The sequence below is a fragment of the Paroedura picta genome, chromosome 1 (genome assembly GCF_049243985.1).
Source record: "Paroedura picta isolate Pp20150507F chromosome 1, Ppicta_v3.0, whole genome shotgun sequence".
NCBI lineage: Eukaryota > Metazoa > Chordata > Lepidosauria > Squamata > Gekkonidae > Paroedura > Paroedura picta.
Window position 1 is genome coordinate 11,118,995 of NC_135369.1, and position 20,956 is coordinate 11,139,950.

The 20,956-nt window shown below is 53.4% G+C and overlaps 1 protein-coding gene across 8 annotated transcripts in view; it reads right to left on the reverse strand.

Annotated features, from left to right (window-relative positions):
• Positions 1-252: 252 nt before the first annotated feature.
• GATAD2B (GATA zinc finger domain containing 2B) overlaps positions 253-20,956 on the reverse strand; it is a 91,386-nt gene continuing 70,682 nt past the window's right edge. For 4 of the 8 annotated variants that reach the window (XM_077321299.1, XM_077321289.1, XM_077321251.1 and 1 more), the window contains 9 exons: positions 19,204-19,336; positions 18,194-18,325; positions 15,694-15,825; positions 10,865-11,035; positions 7,921-8,236; positions 5,988-6,190; positions 3,517-3,627; positions 3,135-3,252; positions 253-804 (listed from right to left, as the gene is read on the reverse strand). In XM_077321299.1, the coding sequence (XP_077177414.1) occupies positions 671-804; positions 3,135-3,252; positions 3,517-3,627; positions 5,988-6,190; positions 7,921-8,236; positions 10,865-11,035; positions 15,694-15,825; positions 18,194-18,325; positions 19,204-19,336 (1,450 nt within the window). In that variant the 3' untranslated portion in view covers positions 253-670. The remainder of the gene's footprint in view (positions 805-3,134; positions 3,253-3,516; positions 3,628-5,987; positions 6,191-7,920; positions 8,237-10,864; positions 11,036-15,693; positions 15,826-18,193; positions 18,326-19,203; positions 19,337-20,956) is intronic. The other 4 variants (XM_077321260.1, XM_077321317.1, XM_077321271.1 and 1 more) reach the window with 3 other exon arrangements.

A 20,956-nucleotide genomic window follows, 5' to 3' on the forward strand; every position in this document is an offset into this window, starting at 1 on the left:
ACTCTCTCCTGCCCTGCTCCCAAGGATTAAAAAACCTTCCCAGCTCTGGCTCCCTCCACTTATTCCGGGCATCAGCACGTTTAGGGTGTTGAGGCAGTCAACCTTCCGGGGCACCCTATGCAGTAGGGAGTCGCTGCTTTGAAACGCTCAGCCACGCCCATGGGGGTGGCTTACTCCCATGCCCCAGATGCTCTAAAAAGATCTCTTTCGTTTTTCTCTACAACAGCAAAAAAGTTTCTTTTTTTAAAAAAAAAAAAAGCGCGTCCGTTGAAGCAAAAGGGGAGAAGTTAATAAAATAAGAACACGACAATTAAAAATTCTATGCATTGTCATTACGAAAGGAAAACAAAAACAAAAAAGCATAAAACAAGCATTAAGTAACACATGTATAGTGCAGGATCCAAGCGGACACGTTCTGACCTCGGGCGGCGGCGAAGGGGGGGGGGAGGGGGCAACGGGGCCTCTCCCCACAAATGAAATGCAAAGGTGAGGAGAGATGAGGGAAGGTCTCTGGAGACTGGAAATGTTCTCTTCTCTCTTTTTTTTTTGTCTTTTTTCTTTTCTTTTCCTCCACGTTTAATAGGCACCAATACAGGCACTGCATGCGACGGACAAAGGGGAGGGGCAGGGCCGGGCCGCGGGGCAGGAAAAGGGGAGCGGGCTGCTGGCGTTATTTTTGCCCGCTGATGGACTGCGATATAGAGCGCGGCGGGATCATATCTAAAAGGTACTCCCTCTGCCGGTCTGCCAGACTCGATGCTTTGTGGCCCCCGATCCCGGCGTTCAGGTAAGCAATGTTGACACCTGGGGAGAACATGGGGAGGTCAGAAATGAACCTGGAGCGATCAAACCAAAATCTGTGCGTTTGGGAACGGGTTGCGAGGAGCCTTCCCATCACAGGAGGGACTCGTCACCACGAGATGGTGCCACTGTTAGCGGAAAAGGGTATCTGCAGGTCCCAACACCTGTTACCAACCAACCAATCAGAGACCTCTGGGAGCCCGGGGCAGGAGCTAAGCAGTTGGCAATCAGTTCCATTCTTAAGGGCTCAACTTTGGAGGGCTGCAGGACCAAAAATTACACAGTCTGGATTCTCTCCTGTCTCCAGGACTGTCCAAAGGTCACCTTTTAATTGTTTTTTTAAAGTTATTATTTGGGTTTTTATATCACCCCTCTCAGCAAGCTGGCTCAGGGCGGTTAACAACAGAACACTTAAAGCATGCTGGTTAAGATAACAAGAAAAACAATTTATTTAAAAGAAATAAAACATAATTTGTTCCACTTAATATTTCTGGTAAGGGCTTAGAGGAGAAGCTGGTCTCATGGCTTAAGTGCCACTCGGCGCTTAACACCCACTCATAGTTGCTGTCCCGCCCCTGAGTGCCTCCTCCTCCAACCGGCTTGCCCGTCTGTCCAGCCAATCGCCTTCCGTCCCCCATCCCTGCCCACCCCCACCTCCTTCCCCTCCAATGCTCAGAGGCTGCAGATCCCTGCTGCGTTAAAACTGCCCCTGCCAGTGAGTTCCTTAACAGTTGCCTACAGTGTTTCCAGGTCCTGTGGGGAGGGAGAGGTCATCCGCATAGTTATTCCAACCCATCCACCCCAAACTACCACCCGGTGTATTCCTGAATGCAACGGGCTTGGCCCCTTGGGAACTCGTTGCAGGAGAGAGCCAACTTGGAAGATGTTACTCTTGGTTGGCCCCAACCAAAGGAAGAGCTCCGTTCTGCAGGCCCTTTGAAACTGCGCCGGTTCTTGATGGGCCCACAACTCTTCTGGGAAATCTTTCCATTGGGTGGAGGCCAGGACTGAAAAGATCCTGTCCCTGGTTGAGGCCAAACATACCTCTTGGTGGCCAGGGATCGCCAGCCTGTTCGAATTGACTGAGCACAAAGCCCTAGTGTGTGTGTGTGTGTGCGTGGGGGGAAGGGGGGAATTTTGCACTGGTGTGTCTATATGTTTTAACCTGGAGCCCAGGACCAAATACAGACTTGAGGTCCTCTCCTACGCTCTCTCCAATGCCGTCAATAGATTAAAAATATATTTAAATGCATGACGTTGCAATGGCAGGCAAGACTAAATAATGACACTCCTTCGTAACCCCAACAGCCCGTTCGCAAGACAGGCCAATAGGTTTCCTAGTCGACTCTTGTTAGCTGCCTTCTGGACAGTCCAATGTTGGACTGTCACAACCATGTTTGGCAATATAAAGTGATACGCTGGGTGCTCTCAGCCCTGCAGGACTTCAGGACTGTGTAATTCCACCACCACTCCCCGTACCCTGCCTGTTCCTCTGTGCCACACCTGTTTCCCTGGGAGCTCCGGGAGCTCCGGGGGGGGGGGGGGGGTCCATGGCATTTCCCCTCCTGCCTTAATGGACCCCACCACAAGCTAGGGAACTGACCGCTTCCATTGACCCTTCCCCCCTCCCGAGTATCTCATGGGTTCCGCACCTGGAAGGAGGAGGAGCCTGCATGCCAACTCTCACCTTCAACTGCCTCCGGTCTCTGCCCCCCCATACTCCTCGAGTCTGCCTATTATCATGTTGGGTTATGTCATTTCCGATCACATATCCCTTACGGGGGCGTGTCCGGGAGGCGTGGCCAGCTGACATAACTTCTGGGGCGCCTCGAAACCTGAAAAATTCAGGGACTCCGTCGTCAAAAGGTTGAAAAAGACTGCTTTAAGTGGCCCTCCATCTCTGGTGCTTTTGCTATTCTGTCTATATGTTTTAACCGTATTGTGACATAGTTTACATGTACATTTTAAATATGACGGTTATGTTTTCAGTGTCTTAATTAGGGACAAGTAGTTCGGCTTGGTTTGGCCGCTTCGGCAATTACCGAAGCCTGAGGCGGCGTGTAGGTGGCCATGCTGGCCTCCTACACGCCGCCTCAGGCTTCGGTGATCACTGAAGCGGCCGAACCGAGCTGAACCGAACCGCATGTCCCTAGTCTTAATATCTTGCTGCCTTCAGGACCCTATTTGGTTAGAAAGGCGGCAGAAACAAATAAAATCTTGCCTAAATGCGGGTCAAACCAATGTTTTCCGCCATACAGAGATGTATGAGATCAACTCAATAACATACTGAAAAGCGCTCCAGGGAATGCCCCCCCCTAAATCCAGCACGTTACCTGGCATGCCAAGGAGGCCCCCTGCAACAGAGAGCTGCGGGGCCTGCGCAAAATTGGACAGCATGGAGCGGGCCGAGGTGGGGATTCCGCGCTGCAGAGTGCTCTGGGGTTGCGGCGCCTGCAGAGGGCAAAGAGGGAGAAAACAGAGGGGTAAGGAATTGAGCAAAGACCACCCCAATGGCTCTTTGAGGATCGAGATGGGCCAGCTGCTGAAAAGGGCTGAACCGAGTAGGCAGAGACCCTTAAATGTACATGATATACAAACATTCAGATTGCCCCAGGGCAGTGCTTGGGTGAAACTGTAGGAAGGGTTGCAACCAGGCACAAGGAGCAAAGAGGGCTGGGTGAGACATGGCCTCGTGTGGGATTGGGGGGGCCCTACCTGGCGGAGCGTGTGGTGTCGCATGATGCTCTCCTGTTTGCTGACGCTGGACACGGGGGGAGCGGCGGTGGGCGACAGGGCCGCCTGCTGCTGTAGCCGCTGTTCTATCTCCTGCAGAAGGAAAAGGAAGCGGGTCACGAGTTAGACAGCGCAGCCATGCCTGCTTGCCCAGGACAAGTGCCTGGCAGTGCCCCCCCCCCCGGCTCAGAGCCTCAAAGGGCACTTTTGCTGCCTCACAGGAGGCCCCGAAACATCACCCGCAAAGCTTGGCTCTCTTGGCCCTGTTTCCTCCTCTTTAAAGATGATGATTTCTTAACCACTTCAATCCCATCATTCATTCATTCATTCATTCATTCATTCATTCATTCATTCATTCATCCATCCATCCATCCATCCACCCACCCATCCACCCATCCACCCACCCACCCACCCATCCATCCATCCATCCGTCATCCATCCATCCATCCATCCATCCATCCATCCATCCGTCATCCATCCATCCATCCATCCACCCATCCACCCACCCATCCATCCATCCATCCATCCATCCATCCATCCATCCATCCATCCACCCTTCCATCCATCCATCCATCCATCCATCCATCCATCCATCCACCCATCCATCCATCCATCCATCCACCCATCCACCCACCCATCCACCCACCCACCCACCCACCCATCCATCCATCCATCCATCCATCCACCCATCCATCCATCCATCCATGGGAAGGAAAGCACAGCAGGAGGTCTGAAGCTAGTTTCGTGAAGATGCATCCCCGGAAACAGCAGAGAAGCCTGGGTGAAGACTTCTGGGATGTCAGACTCTCTGTCCCAGCTTATCTTGAACCCCTGCTTCCCTGCTATGGTTGCCAAGCGCCTGCTGGGAGTGAGGGATCCTTCACACACACACACATGCACCTCTTGTGAGGATTTTCTGCACCACTCAAATGGGCAGCTGTGCAACTGGATGTGATAATAGGAAAAACACGGGACAGTCTCAGATAACTCACTTCCAGGGCAACTGGAAATGGATGTCAGCACATTGCCGGGTTCAACCATAGTGGCTGACTGGAGTACTGGTGGTGCTCAGTGTCACATCCAGTTGAAGAAAAGACCTATCCTTATGGCATTAAACAATAACAAAGAATATTTTTAAACAATGTCCTTTCTTACTTTCGGTTTATTTCATTCCAAGGACGGTTTTCCAAATAAAAATCCGTTTTCTATTATCTTTTCCTCAGTAGCAAGCCCTCTCTTCTTTAAATCCAATAAATCTACATAGTTTTTCTTCTATAACCTCAATAAAAGGTCCCTTGTCTTTTTGGAAACCTATTGGCCTCTTTTGAGCCATCGGCCAATTTATATTACTACTTGTAAAACGACTTGTTTTCACAGCCACAGAGCAGTAAAGAAACCTCCAGGAAACACTGAGCCTGAGGGACTATTTATATGATAAAATACCACTGAGGAAGAAAACAACTTTGAAAGCGGGCTATTGAAAAAGAAAAAAAATTGTGTTTATCCGGAACCGTTTTTGGTTTCTGTTTGTACATCACAGATATGAAGGCAATATCTACAAAATAAATTGGAATTTGTTGTTGTTAGGTGCGAAGTCGTGTCCGACCCATCGCGACCCCATGGACAATGATCCTCCAGGCCTTCCTGTCCTCTACCATTCCCCGGAGTCCATTTAAGTTTGCACTGACTGCTTCAGTGACTCCATCCAGCCACCTCATTCTCTGTCGTCCCCTTCTTCTTTTGCCCTCGATCGCTCCCAGCATTAGGCTCTTCTCCAGGGAGTCCTTCCTTCTCATGAGGTGGCCAAAGTATTTGACTTTCATCTTCAGGATCTGGCCTTCTAAAGAGCAGTCAGGGCTGATCTCCTCTAGGACTGACCGGTTTGTTCGCCTTGCAGTCCAAGGGACTCGCAAGAGTCTTCTCCAGCACCAGAGTTCAAAAGCCTCAATTCTTTGACGCTCGGCCTTCCTTATGGTCCAACTTTCGCATGGTCCAAATTGGAATAATTATAACCAAAAAGATAGATTCAAATGGGCAGCCATGTTGGTCTGAAGTAGCACAATAAAATCAGACTCCAGTAGCACCTTTAAGACCAACAAAGATTTATTCAAGGTGTGAGCTTTCGAGTGCAAGCGCCCTTCGTCAGGCTTGCACTCGAAAGCTCACGCCTTGAATAAATCTTTGTTGGTCTTAAAGGTGCCACTGGAGTCTGATTTTACATAACCAAAAAGGTTACATTTTTGTACCGGCCAATTGGTTGAATTTTTCTAGTTTCTATGGTTAAACTCGCCCGGCTATGTGTTGACATCCATTTCCAGTTGCCCTGGAAGTGAACTCAGCTCCCCGCCAGTGAGGGTACCACCCCACCCCCCCGGTCTGCCACCCGCTGCCACCCTGGTGCCAAGGACTCGAGCCCCCCTCCCCGCCAGCTTGAGCCCCAGGCAGAGACTTGCCTGCTCCTGCTGCAGGGCTTTCACGAAGGCGTTCTTCAGCCGGTTGGTGTGCTCGGCCTTGAGCGCCTTCTTCTGGTTGGAGGTCATGCACTGCTCGCACAGGATCTTGCCGTTCTTCTCCTGCTTCCAGTGCGGGGTGAAGTCCGTGCGGCACTGGGCGCAAACAAAGGGCTCCACTCGCAAGAGGGAGGCGCAGCCTTTGCCTGGAGGGGTGGCCCACGAAAAAGAGGGGGGGGGGAGAGAAAAGGCCAGCTGCCATGAGGGTCGACGTACAGTTATTCTGGGGGGGGAGGGAATAAAGTATCTTCCGGGTGTTCAGACGGAATTTAGAATCGTAGAATTCTAGAGTTGGAAGGGACCTCCTGGGTCATCTAGTCCAACCCCCTGCACTATGCAGGACACTCACGACCCTCTCGCTCCTCCACTGTCACCTGCCACCCCCTTAAGCTTTAAGCTTTCACAGAATCAGCCTCTCAATCATAGAATCCTAGAGTTGGAAGGGACCTCCTGGGTCATCTAGTCCAACCCCCTGCACTATGCAGGACACTCACGACCCTATCGCTCATCCACTGTCACCTGCCACCCCCTTAAGCTTTAAGCCTTCACAGAATCAGCCTCTCAATCATAGAATCCTAGAGTTGGAAGGGACCTCCTGGGTCATCTAGTCCAACCCCCTGCACTATGCAGGACACTCACAACCCTCTCGCTCATCCACTGTCACCTGCCACCCCCTTAAGCTTTAAGCTTTCACAGAATCAGCCTCTCAATCATAGAATCCTAGAGTTGGAAGGGACCTCCTGGGTCATCTAGTCCAACCCCCTGCACTATGCAGGACACTCACAACCCTCTCGCTCATCCACTGTCACCTGCCACCCCCTTAAGCTTTAAGCTTTCACAGAATCAGCCTCTCAATCATAGAATCCTAGAGTTGGAAGGGACCTCCTGGGTCATCTAGTCCAACCCCCTGCACTATGCAGGACACTCACAACCCTCTCGCTCATCCACTGTCACCTGCCACCCCCTTAAGCTTTAAGCCTTCACAGAATCAGCCTCTCAATCATAGAATCCTAGAGTTGGAAGGGACCTCCTGGGTCATCTAGTCCAACCCCTGCACTATGCAGGACACTCACAACCCTCTCGCTCATCCACTGTCACCTGCCACCCCCTTAAGCTTTAAGCTTTCACAGAATCAGCCTCTCAATCATAGAATCCTAGAGTTGGAAGGGACCTCCTGGGTCATCTAGTCCAACCCCCTGCACTATGCAGGACACTCACAACCCTCTCGCTCATCCACTGTCACCTGCCACCCCCTTAAGCTTTAAGCTTTCACAGAATCAGCCTCTCAATCATAGAATCCTAGAGTTGGAAGGGACCTCCTGGGTCATCTAGTCCAACCCCCTGCACTATGCAGGACACTCACAACCCTCTCGCTCATCCACTGTCACCTGCCACCCCCTTAAGCTTTAAGCCTTCACAGAATCAGCCTCTCAATCATAGAATCATAGAGTTGGAAGGGACCTCCTGGGTCATCTAGTCCAACCCCCTGCACTATGCAGGACACTCATGACCCTATCGCTCCTCCACTCTAACCTGCCACCCCCTTGAGTGTCCTGCTGACACTCCCCACCCTACTTACAAACAGCCTCACTAACTGTCCCGGCCAGCAAAAGGCCAGCATATCTTCTCCGCCTGGGAATACAGGCTCACTGGTGGATCACCGGCCTCTGGGGCGCCTCCCCATAAGAAAGCGGTCCAAGGCTGCAGCTGCAGTGCTGGCCAGGGGGGGCGGGACTCCTGGTTGGGCCCCCACCTACTGAAACCTGGACCTCTCCTGCACCCCCCTCGGTCCTGCTCTCCTGCCTCCCCTTTGCTCAGTCCGACTGCCCCCCCCCCCCCCGCCTCCAAAGCCTGAGTTTCCCGCAGGGTGTTTCACCTTGGCTGTCGATGACGCTCTGCACCACCTCCTCCAGCCCCACCATGTAGATGAACTCGCTGTTGGCCGCGCTGGGCAGGAAGTGGAGCAGAGGGGCGGGCGGCTTCGGGGGCGGGATCTCCAGGAGGGTCTTCTCCAGCTGCTTGCGCAGGGCGAGCTTGGCGGCCGCCTGGGAGTTGGCGGCATCGTTGAGGGCGCTGGGGCTGGGCAGCGGCGACGAGACCCGGTTCACCGTGCCCGGCTGGATGTGGGAGGCAAGGTTCATGTAGATGGCCGAAGACGTGGTGCGCTGACAAGGGACGGCCGAGCTGGACTGCTGGAGGGGGAGACGGGGCCGAAAGGAAGGTTGAGTTATGGGGGAGTCCTTACCCAGGAAGTGGCTTCTCCCACCACCCCTCCTGACACCATCTGCTGTACAAGGGTTCTCTGTGCGCCAGCTCCTCGCGAGCAGGTCTGGCTCCACCCTCCTCCTGCCATTGGTTCGTCTGGCCAAAGCACGTGCACAGGTGTTCGGTCAAGGATCCTGCGGGTCAGATCCTGCATGCCGGGCCTGGAGAACCAGGAGCAAGCGGCTGGGGGCTGGGCAAGCTCCCGGATGACCATCTGGTTCGAACAGCTTCCAGGGTGGCATGGAGTTTGATGTAGTGGTGCCAACCTGGAAGACTGCCTCGAGCCCACCCACCCACCCCCAGAGAAAGGAGGCTCTCTTGATGGGGCTGGGTTTCGCCTCGAGTCTGGCCCTCCTCTGTCTTTCTGATATTCTCTTGAAGCACGAGGAAGGCTGGCTGCCTTCATAAGCCAGGCTACCAGCTCTAGCACCCCTGCTCTGGAGGAGATCCCTCCTGTCCTGGGATCCTCCTACTGTTGGTAGCGCATAAGATCCCCCAGGGCGACACAAGTTCTTGGATCCCATGACTGTGGTCTTTGTTTCAGGGTCCAGGGCAAGGGTCCTCCTGCCCGTCAACACCTTTTCTGGCACCCACCAAGTGTTTTTAGCCCAGCAAGGCCTCTGGAGATTGGATTGGTGGCTTAATTTTGTTTTTTAAAAAGAGCTGGCTTTGACAGCAGCTGCCACCACGCCACATGGGGGGGTTCTTCATGGGGGGTCTGAAGGGTAAGTGGCGGGAGGCATTCTGTGATAGTCTCTGCCTCCCGGGGCAGCCTTTTTGTGGCTGTGCTCAAGTGTACTGTGCCAGACTGTCAAAGATGGCCACAGGCTCGAAAGGGCTGGGGACGAAGAACTCTGCGAGTAGGCAGTAGACCTTGGCAGACACGGCAGCTGGGGGGCAGAGGGACCCCGAGCGCTCATCTTGAGCACCACGCCAGGCTCAGATGCTTCCCAGGATTATTATAATATTATTATTATATCCCCCGCCACTATCAGCGAACCGTCTCATGGCAGGTTACGTGAATAAAAGTCAAAACCCCACACCAAAGTTAAAAACCTTTCAACTCCACCCCCCCCCCATTACCAAACAAAGCATGGTCACTAAAAAATACAACTTCATCCCCTTTTTCCAGCAACCCCCCCCCCTTCCCACCCATGGCTTCTGGGGAAAGTCCAGGGGTGCCATCCAGAGATGTCAGTGACAGATGTTTAATCTGGAAGGGCCCCTCAGATCTTCTGCAGCCTGGCCTCAACCATAGACCTGGCGGAAGAGCTCCGTCTTCCATGCCCTGCGGAACCACGAAAGCTCCATCACGGCCTTCAGCTCTTCCGGGAGCTCGTTCCACCAGGTCGGGGCCAGGACCGAAAAGGCCCTGGCCCTGGCCCAGGCTTGGCGAACCTCCTCAAGGCCAGGCACCACCACCAAATTAGTACCCACAGAGGATAAGGCCCTGCAGGGGGTATAAGGTGACAGACAGTCCTTCAGGTATGTGGGTCCCAGACCGCTAAGGGCCTTGAAGGTCAAAACCAGAACCTTGAACTCGATCCGGGCTGCAACTGGCAACCAAGGCAGCTGCCTCAGCACTGGCTGGAAGCGGGCCCTTCAAGGAGTTCCCACGAGGAGAAGAAGAAGAAGAAGAGTTGGTTCTTATATGCCGCTTTTCTCTACCCGAAGGAGGCTCAAAGCGGCTTCCGATCGCCTTCCCTTTCCTCTCCCCACAACAGACACCCTGTGAGGGAGGGGAGGCTGAGAGAGCCCTGAGATTACTGGAGAAGAAGAAGAGTTGGTTCTTAGATGCTGCTTTTCTCTACACAAAGGAGGCTCAAAGCAGCTTACAGTCGCCTTCCCTTTCCTCTCCCCACAACAGACACCCTGTGAGGGAGGGGAGGCTGGGAGAGCCCTGAGATTACTGAAGAAGAAGAAGAGTTGGTTCTTAGATGCTGCTTTTCTCTCCCCAAAGGAGGCTCAAAGCAGCTTACAGTCGCCTTCCCTTTCCTCTCCCCACAACAGACACCCTGTGAGGGAGGGGAGGCTGGGAGAGCCCTGAGATTACTGAAGAAGAAGAAGAGTTGGTTCTTAGATGCTGCTTTTCTCTACACAAAGGAGGCTCAAAGCAGCTTACAGTCGCCTTCCCTTTCCTCTCCCCACAACAGACACCCTGGGAGGGAGGGGAGGCTGGGAGAGCCCTGAGATTACTGAAGAAGAAGAAGAGTTGGTTCTTATATGCTGCTCTTCTCTACCCGAAGGAGGCTCAAAGCGGCTTCCAGTCACCTTCCATTTCTTCTAGGACCCTAGCAGCTGATTTTGTACCAGCTGCAATTTCTGGATCAAGGACAAGGGAAGGCCCACAGAGAGCCTGGCTCACTTGACTGGGATGGCCTCCCTTCTTTCCCCGCCCCTGCTTGACGGGAGACCGCCCTAGCGATTGCCACAAAACGGAATCTCCAAGGGCATCCTGTGGGAAGACTGCGAGGTCACTGTTGCCGTTGTTGCTTTTCGCTGTCCCGACACACAGCCTTTCCCGGACACTCCCCCCCCCCCAATCCACAACTAACCGGCTGGTAGCTGATGGCCGGGCTCATGCTTGGAGTGGTGGTGCGGATGAGGCCTGGTTTCGGGGGGACGCGCTGCCCTTGGAGCTGGGCGGGGTTCGGCGCGATGACACGCTGAGACATAAGCATGTGGGGGAGGGCCGTGTTGGTGGCCGACCGAATGACACTGTGACCCTGTCCAAAGAGAGAAGGGGGGGGGACACACAAACACCTGTTTCAGGTAGGAATAGAACAAGCCTTTGAGCTTTGGGGTGATGCCTGGATTGCATCTCCCTCCACCTTAAGGGATGCGAACCTTTCCACCTTCAAAGCGTTAACAACAAAGGAGACAACAAAGGCATTCAGCCCTCACCTGGAAGGGCCGGCCAATCTGACATCATCAAAGCTCACCTGTTAAGTAGGCCTGGCTCCGGGATGGGAGACCACCGGAAAAATCCAGGGTCACCACCCAGAGGCAGGCAATGGCAAACCACCTCTGTTTTGACTCTTGACGAGAAATCCCTGCAGCAGGGATGGCCAAACTGAGTCTCTCCAGAGGTCCATGGACTACAATTCCCATGAGCTCATGGGAATTGTAGTCCATGGACCTCTGGAGAGACACAGTTTGGCCACCCTTGCCCTATAGTGTCATAGTAACTCAACTGCAATTTGATGGCCCTTTCCACCATTGCATACAAGTTTTCCTCTATTCTGATTAAGCAGCATGGTCATATCGTTTAAGGCAGGGGTAGTCAACCTGTGGTCCTCCAAATGTGAGCCCCCCGCAAGCATGTGCTGGCAAGGGATCATGGGAATTGTAGTCCATGGACAATTGGAGAGCCTCACTTTGCTTCAGGGGAAAGCTTCTATATCAGTTCAGATCAGGATGGGTGTTAAGTCTGTCTGCGGCAGAAGATAACGGCCAGAGTCCAGCAGCACTTTCAAGATGACCAAAATTGGTGGCTGGGGAGGAGCTTTCGGGAACCTCTGCTCACTTCTTCAGATAGCTGGACTCAAACCTTGTTCTAGAGCAGTGAGTATGTGAAGAAGGGGGGTGTGGCTCCTGAAAGCTCCATCAATTTGGCCAGTCTTGAAGGTGCTGCTGGACTCTCATCTCTTTTCTGCTACTTGCAGACAGAGTCACACGGCTGCCCACCTTCATAGAATCAGAGAATCACAGAATCATAGAGTTGGAAGGGGCCACACAGGCCATCTAGTCCAACCTCCTGCTCAACGCAGGATCAGCCCAAAGCATCCTAAAGCATCCAAGAAAAGTGTGTATCCAACCTTTGCTTGAAGACTGTCAGTGTTCTACTTGAAGTGACCAGAGGCCCACAAAGACTCCTCCCCTGCCACGAATTTGCAAAGTCTTTAACGTGCTTCTGGACTCTCGATCTTTTTTCATCCCCGGACTTGGGCAGCACTTTTGAGCCCCCCCTGGTGCTGCGCCGCTGCTTGCTCCCAGCTCGATGCGCCAGCCGCAAGACCGCATTTGGCAGTGTGTGCTGAGGTGGTGATCGTTTTCAAACCATGCTCTGGAGAACTCGTGAAGGGGGGGTCCTGAGAACAGGCCCCAAGTTTCTCAAGAGGGTGCCCTGCCTCTATTCTCCACCTGGACGGAGTGCCGGTGAAATGCCATGAGGGCACAGACAAGGAGGCGTCTGCCTCATCAACGGCGTTTAAACCAGGCCTTCGTGGAGGGGAAAAGGTTTATCAAGAGGCTGGTGGCTCTCCCGGCTAAGTGGAACCTCCAGCTGCAGGCACACTCTACTACAGAGCGCCAGAGGCTGACCAGACTGCCTCAGCGAAGGCTCTCAGGAGGAATCTGGCTGGCCACTGTGGGAAGCAGAAAGCTGGACTAGAACCTGCTTCCTACTACCTGAAGGAGGGCCAAAGCGGCTCACGACCACCGGCCCTCCCTCTGTCCCCACAACAGAGACCCTGTGAGGGAGGGGAGGGCGAGAGGAGAGCTCTGGGAGAACTGGGACTGGCCCAAGGTTGACCAGCTGGCTCCACGAGGAGGCGGAGAGGCTGCTGCTCTTAACCACAACGCCAAGCTGATGGCCTCTGCTGCTAAGGGCGCTGTGACGTTAGACCGGCAAACAAAATGGCGGATCCGCATCAGAGCTGTACTCATCTCCTTTTAGGGAGTGTCCTGCTGACGATCCACCTGCCGACCACAAGCCCGAGAGCCAAACCCGCGCCAGCCTTGCTGAAAGGGAGCTCTCCGGGGCCCTCCGTCCCCCAGCTTCGGCCTCCTGCCGCGCACGGCTGGCAGATGCCGCCGAAGAGCTGGCCGCCCAACCCCGGAGGCGCGTCTTCATCTTAAAGGAAGGGTTTCTCGTCAGGGGAACGGAGCCGCCAAGATGTCTTCGGGCACGGATCCAGGCGGGGAGCCGCGCCCTCCCATCCCCCGCCACGGAGTGTGCACGTCGTAAAAAGGTCAATGCGGTGCTAATGAGTTTCTGGGAACCGATGCGGTGGTGTGGAGGAGGGGGGGTTTCTTGGAAAGAGCTGGCCGGCCCTGGGAGGGGCAAAGTGCCCGCTTGCTCTCAAACACAACGGAAAGGTCTCCAGATGGCACGAGGACTTTTTCTGTCCGTTCAAAGCCCAGAAAGATATCCAGAAGCTACCCTCCTCCAGCATGGCAAGGAGAGAAGCTCACACAGGAGTTATCCTTCTGTACTGGGGTGGCCAAACCGTAGCTCTCTTGATGTCCCTGGACTACAATTCCCATGAGCCCCTGCCAGCTGGCAGGGGCTCATGGGAATTGTAGTCCAGGGACGTCTGGACAGCCACGGTTTGGCCACCTCTGTACTCTACGGTCGACTAAAGAAACCTTAGCCCACTGGTGCGTTTTCGGTGTCTCTCTGCAAGCCGAGCCGAAAAAGAAAGAAGCCTGTAATTATTCGCAGACAAGTCCAAACGGGCCTGCCGCTGAGACAAGCCCGGAATGATTTATTTTCGAACGGCTCTTCCCTTCTTTCCGAGCGTGCGCCCCCTTCCTCAAACGCTCCGGGCCCGCGGTGATGGGCGGCCTGCGTCCCGCGGCGCTACGGGCGAGCGGCAACGGTTTGCGTCCTGCTGATGCGGCGGAGAGGGGAGCGCATTGTTTGCGCCCTGCCGGCAGGAGGAGATGGCGTTTTGCTGGCACCCTGCTGCTTGAAGGAGGCGGTTATGTGCTGGTCCTGCGCGGAGGGCACAGGGGGGGCCCTCTCTCGTCTGCAAGGGACATGTGTGAATGCAAGGGGGAGAGTCAGTGAAGGTCAGATGAAGGAAGGCTACTGCAGAATACAGAATCTTCACTTTTAAGGCATTGTCCAGGGGGCTGAGCCTCTTGTGGCGCAGAGTGGTAAGGCAGCAGACGTGCAGTCTGAAAGCTCTGCCCATGAGGCTGGGAGTTCGATCCCAGCAGCCGGCTCGAGGTTGACTCAGCCTTCCCTCCTTCCGAGGTCGGTAAAATGAGCACCCAGCTTGCTGGGGGGTAAACGGTAATGACTGGGGAAGACACTGGCAAACCACCCCGTATTGAGTCTGCCATGAAAACGCTGGAGGGCGTCACCCCAAGGGTCAGACATGACTCGGTGCTTGCACAGGGGATACCTTTACCTTTACCTTTTATCAGGGGGTTGGACTAGATGATCCTGGGGTCCCTTCCAACCCTATGATTCTATTCTATGATTCTACAGCAAGCCAATTGGATTTTTGGCAGGTGAGTATGAAATGAAAAAGCAAGACATTTCTTTCAATGACATGGGACAAGGGTAGGATTACCTTGAGCAAAAGAGGCTTACAAACACCGATGTCCAATTTGACCCTCTCCCCTGTTAGGCCATTTTTTGTTATCTGTTATAGCTTATATATTAGTTATTTATGTTTCTTTGTTTCAAAATGCTTGCATGTTTCTCTGTTCCCATGATCACTGCCCTGAGTTGTCATAGTGAGGGGCAGGATACAAGCTGAATGAGTGCCCCAGAGGGACGGACCAGAATGAAGGGATGAAATTAATTCAAAAGAAATTCCGTCTAAACCTCCGGAAGAAGTTCCTGGCAGTTAGAGCGGTTTCTCAGAGGAACAGGCTTCCTCGGGAGGTGGTGGGTTCTCCGTCTTTGGAGATTTTTAGACAGAGGCTGGATAGCCATCTGATGGAGAGGCTGATTCTGTGAAGGCTCAAGGGGGTGGCAGGTGACAGTGGATGAGCGAGAGGGTTGTGAGTGTCCTGCCTGGTGCAGGGGGTTGGACTAGATGACCCATGTGGTCCCTTCCAACTCTATGATTCTATGAGTCTATGAAAATAATGCAAAAGTAATTCTGTCTAAACATCCAGAAGAAGTTCCTGACAGTTAGAGTGGTTCCTCAGTGGAACAGGCTTCCTCGGGAGGTGGTGGGTTCTCCATCTTCGGAAATTTTCAAACAGAGGCTGGAGAGCCATCTGACGGAGAGGCTGATTCTGTGAAGGTTCAAGGGGGTAGCACGTTACAGTGGATGAGTGATAGGGTTGTGAGTGTCCTGCATTTTGCATGGGGTTGGACTAGATGACCCAGGAGGTCCCTTCCAACTCTACGATTCTATGAATGAATGAATGAATGAATGAATGAATGAATGAATGAATGAATGAATGAATGAATGAATGAATGAATGAATGCACGGAAAGTAACTCTGTGAAACATCAAACTTTGATAGAGCAACAGCCGATCGGAACTGTGAGATCTAAGACTCCTACAGCTAAGTAGCAAACATCTCCCAAATAGTAGCAAACATCTCCCAGACTCACAATGGTCATGCTCCAGAGAGCCCCATAGAAACAGTTCAGGCAGTGAGAGAAAGAACCAGTGGATCCCTGCAAGCCTCACCTGTAATGTTCGGAGGTTTTGGGGCTCAACCCCCTGAGCTCCGGGTCGGGAGGGGAGTTTGGACAGAGCCTGCTGTCCGACGTGGGCAGGAGATGGCTGGACAATAGACGCTGCGTTCTGAACCACCGGGGTCTAGCGGAGAACAGAGATAACAGTGCTGGTGTTACTTTTAACAGAGCGTTTCAGTTTCCTGTCTTATTCCCTCCCTGGATCAAAACTGGAGACCTGCTTTACTCCACGCATCAACGCTAGGCACGCTCTTTCCCGATAAGCCGCCAGAATAACAGGAAATGTGGCAAAAGGGGAAGAGCCTGGCGAACTTCTGACGTGGCACCAAGCAATGGGTCAGGAAGCGCAGCTGTGGGCAAACTGGCACGTAACCCCAAGCATCACCTGGCACTACAGGGATAAGCCCAGCGTTCACACCCTCCCTCCCCTCTTCCCTAGCAGGCTGAAATGTAGATTGCTGCATTTTAACACAAAGCAATTACAGGGAAGGAAGGGTGGGAACCGGAGAAACATACAGAATAAGGAAACCTGAGGAGACAGGGGGACCTAAATGGTAACACAAAATCGCTAAATCCAGCAGCGCAAGTAGAATCATAGAATCATAGAGTTGGAAGGGGCCATACAGGCCATCCAGTCCAACCCCCTGCTCAACGCAGGATCAGCCCTAAGCATCCTAAAGCATCCAAGAAAAGTGTGTATCCAACCTTTGCTTGAAGACTGCCAGTGAGGGGGAGCTCACCACCTCCTTAGGCAGCCTATTCCACTGCTGAACTTTTTTTTTAGACATCCAAGGAGTCTTTAATCGAGTATCTCCTCTTTTCTTGGATGCTTTAGGATGCTTAGGGCTGATCCTGTGTTGAGCAGGGGGTTGGACTAGATGGCCTCTATGGCCCCTTCCAACTCTAGGATTCTAGGATTCTCTGTTCGCTCTGGAGCACCAGCAAGCTCTGTGGAGCTGCTTGTGGAATGGTTTTTATAAGCCTTTTTTGGCCACTGAAATATTCTAGGTTGTTGACTAATACGGATCAGATTTTAGAATAACAGAGTTTTAAGGGACTTAATGGGTCATCGCCCAACCCCCTGCACTATGCAGGACATTTTGGAATCCCTTGAGAAAGTGCTCTTTAGCAAAAAGCATTGGGAATAATTAAAGAACTAGGAGCCAAGCCCCTTGAATTCAGGAATACAACGGGCGGTAGTTGGGGGTGGGTGGGTTGGAAGAACGGCCTCCCCCTCCCCTCAGGACCTGGAGAGGCTGCAGGCAGCAGTTAGGGAACTCACCAGCAGAGGCAGCTCTCACGCAGCAGGGGTCTGCAGCCTCCGAACCTCGGAGGGAAGTGGAAGGAGGAGGGTGTGGTCAGGGTTGGGGGGACGGAAGGCGATTGGACAGACAGGCAAGCTGTTGGAGGAGGAGGAGGAGGCCCTCAGGGGCGGGACAGCAGCCCTGAGTGGGTGTTAAGCGCTGAGTGGCACTTAAGCCATGAGACACGCTCCTCCTCCAAGGCCTTACCAGAAATATATTACATGGAAGAGATGCTTCTTATTAAAAAATTGTGTTTCAGAGATTGAAGACTCCTCACGTGCCTACTTGCTACGCTGGATTTAGCAATTTTTGTGTCAGTGTTGGCCTCCCAGTGTCCTCAGGTATCTGTTCTGGCACAAAGCGCCGTTTCTCGTCAAAGAATCGAACCAGCAAACTGGCTTTCTGTGTGCTTCTGCTGCAAACCAGCAAGCCACAGAAGCACGGAACAGACTTGGCTGCTTCCTAAATACAGGCAAATGGTGGTTCCCACTAAGGGGGAGGCCGCTTAATAAGCTGTAAGGCAGTGGTTCTCAACCTTCCTAATGCCGCGACCCTTTAATCCAGTTCCTCATGTTGGGGTGACCCCCGACCATAAAATCAGGCAAGGGTTCTTTCACAGAAAGTAAACCAAAAATGACCAATGGCGTGAAGATCCATTGTTCATGATTGCATATAAATTGTTTTTCCCCCCCGGGGTTTCTCAGTTCAGTTCTGCCTCTTGCCCCACCATGCCGACCTCGCTCTTTTCCGCTGCTCCAGACAGACGAACGCTCTATCTCGATCTACCCCGCAAGGCTGTTGTGTGGATGGAGCCCCCCCCCCCGGCCAAGCTGCTTGCCCTGCTGCAACCCCTGTGAAAGGGTCATTCAGCCCCCAAAGGGGTCCCGACACCCAAGTTGAGAATCACTGCTGTAGAGAGAAGGGGGCGTGCAGAGGGATGGTTCCCATGGCGCTGGACCAGACTCTGACATCACACGGGCGAAGCCGATGCCCAAACTGAAGGTCTGTAACAGACCAGCGGCTGTTCAGCGGGTAAACTAGGGCTTGAAGCAGATTTGGGATGTGCTGACCGTGCCTGACGGACACGGTGTGAACTGACCAAGCCCTGGGTGCAGATGCCGTTTGGGTTCGGAGCCTGGGCTCCGTCTGGCCCTCCCCCCTCCGCCGCCCCACCGCGAAACGCATCACCTTCTGTACCACGTTCTCCTTCTGCAGCTGGCTCTGCCGCAGCTTCTTGAGCAGCACCAGCCGGGCCTCCTCCAGCCTCAACTCGTCCCGGAGCTGCTTGATCAGCTGCTGCCTTTCCTCGACGCCTTTGCCCTGGGGGAGGAGGGGGGCACGGGTTGAGGAGAGAGGCGCCACATCAGCCGGGGACAGCGAGAGGATCGCTCGCAAACGTGTGCGGGCAGGAACTCTTTGTCGACTCTGGACCCCGGCCAACGAGGTCCGGGATGCGAAAATGGCCCCGGGCCACGAGCCATAGCCTCGTTCTGCAAAACCGTTCGTGAGCTTGGGAGCTCCTGCCGGCATCTTGCAGGTTACCCGAGTGGCGTGGTTTGCACTTTCCCACAGCAGCATGCCCCGGGAAAACACCCAAAGGGCGGAATCACCCCGGAAGGCCACTGTCTAACAAGCAACGGGGTAAAGGCCTCAGTGAAAGCATGCCGCAGAGCACCCCCTGGAACTACAAGTCCCAAGATCCCTTGAAGCTATGAATGAACATGCTGTAGGTCTAAAGGACAAATAACTTATCATGCATTCTGCCAGAAGAAGAAAGGAAAAAAGGAGGAGAAAGAAGAAGGGCTGCTTTTTAATACCCCACTTTTCACTACCCAAAGGGGCCCGAAAGAGGATTACCAACATTGTTTCTTTCCTCTCCCTGCAACAGACACCCTATGAGAAAGGTGACGCTGAGAGAGCTCTGACAGAACTGATTGGCCCAAGGTCACCCAGCAGGCCTCGTGTGTCTCAAAGGGCTTACAATCGCCTTCCTTTCCACGCCCTGCGGCAGCAACCCTGTGCGGCAGGGAGACGAAGAGAGCTCTGAGAGAACTGCTCTGCAAGAACAGCACCAACAATGCTAGCCAAAGGCCGCCCGGCTGGCTGCACGTGGAAGAGTGGGGAATCGAACACAGCTCTCCGGATCAGAGGCCATCGCTCCTCACTGTCCCATCAAGCACGGCCTTTGAGCTGCTCACCTTGAACATTTCCAGGTTGGCGGCCTTGAGCCTCTCCTCCATCCGGGAACTGGCGCGGGGACTGGAAGCCTCATTATCGGAAAGGACGATGATGTCTGGTGAGGGGGTTAGCCGCCCCCTGTCCTGGTCACTGCTGGAGGGGGACACACACACAAAAAGGAGGGGGAGAGAGAAGCTGAGTTTTGCAGCCATTGTGTGACAGATGCTGAGGCGGGCGAGGAAAAATGCCCTATCTCGGGGGTAGTCCACCTGTGGTCCTCCAGATGTCCATGGAGTACAATTCCCATGAGCCCCTGCCAGCGGTTGCTGGCAGGGGCTCATGGGAATTGTAGTCCATGGACATCTGGAGGACCACGGGTGGACTACCCCGGTGAACAAAGCTTAACTTCGCCGTCGGCCAGGGTGGTGTTCAAACAATCGGACAGGAGCCGAGAGACCTGGCTTCGAATCCTCGCTCTGCCACGAGGCTCACTGGACCAGCTACCATTTCTGAGCCTAGTCTATCTCGCAGGGTTGTTGTGCGGATAAAGGAGGGGAGGGCAGAACAATGTTAGTCATCCCGAGCTCCCAAGAGGCCAAGGGGGTGACTGATAAGTAGAGACAATAGAATCCCCCTGTGCCCATTTGAAATTGCTTGTTAAGGTCTTTGCTGTGGACCAGCCTTTCTCCACTTTTTTACTGTTGAGAAACCCCTGAAACCTTCTTAGGCTCTGAAAAACCCCAGAAGTGGCGTGATCAATGGCTGGGGAGCAGAGCTATGGACACGCCCACCCGGGCAGAGGCAAGCGGAGAGGAAGTGTGTTCAAAGAGCAGGAAATCTCCTGTGGGGCCAATCTGGAGGAGACTGCTGGAAACACACAGAGAAGTTCCTATACGATCTATGCTAAATATACATTTCCTTCGATGCCCCCTGCAGGACACCCTTTATATTCTGCTCAGTCATGCACAGACCAGATCTTGCCAATTCCAGCATAAATGCCAGGAGGGCAAAGCCCCTTGGCCAGGATCACGTTTAAAACCACACCTCGGTTCCTCTTGGAAATACACGTTTTTCAGTAATGCTGAATGCAAGCTAGGATTCTGTTTTGGTGGGGGGGCATCGTCTGGTCATGGAATTTGGATCACCGTGGGTGGGCAGGTCGTTGTGAATGTCCTGCATTCTGCAGGGGGCTGGACTAGATGAACCTGGAGGTCTTTTCCAATTCTATGAGTCTATGAAAGTCAGTACTGTCTATTCAGACAGGCAGTGGCTCTCCAGGGTCTCAGGCAGAGCTCTTCCTCCTCACGTACTTTCTGATCCTTTTTAACTGGAGATACCGGGGTTGGAGCTTGGGAGCATATGCTGAAGCCCCTCCCAGTCCTTGTTCTAGAGCAGGGGCAGTAAAACTGCGGCCCTCCAGATGTCCATGGACTACAATTCCCATGAGCCAGCTGGCAGGGGCTCATGGGAATTGTAGCCCATGGATATCTGGAGAGCCACAATTTAACTACCCTTCACTTGAAGCCCCCAGTCTCCCTCCTCAATATTATCAGGTCATTCTAATGCACAGATCAACTCACACCAGGGAAGAGAAAAAAGCAAAAGAAACAGGTATGCTCCTGGACTAAATGGTTTTCAAAACCATTCATATTTTAATGGGGGGGGGGGGCAGAAGAGGCTGCAGGAATGAGGCCGGAATCTAAAAAATCCACATAAAGTCTTAGAATCATAGAATCACAGAATCATAGAGTTGGAAGGGGCCATACAGGCCAT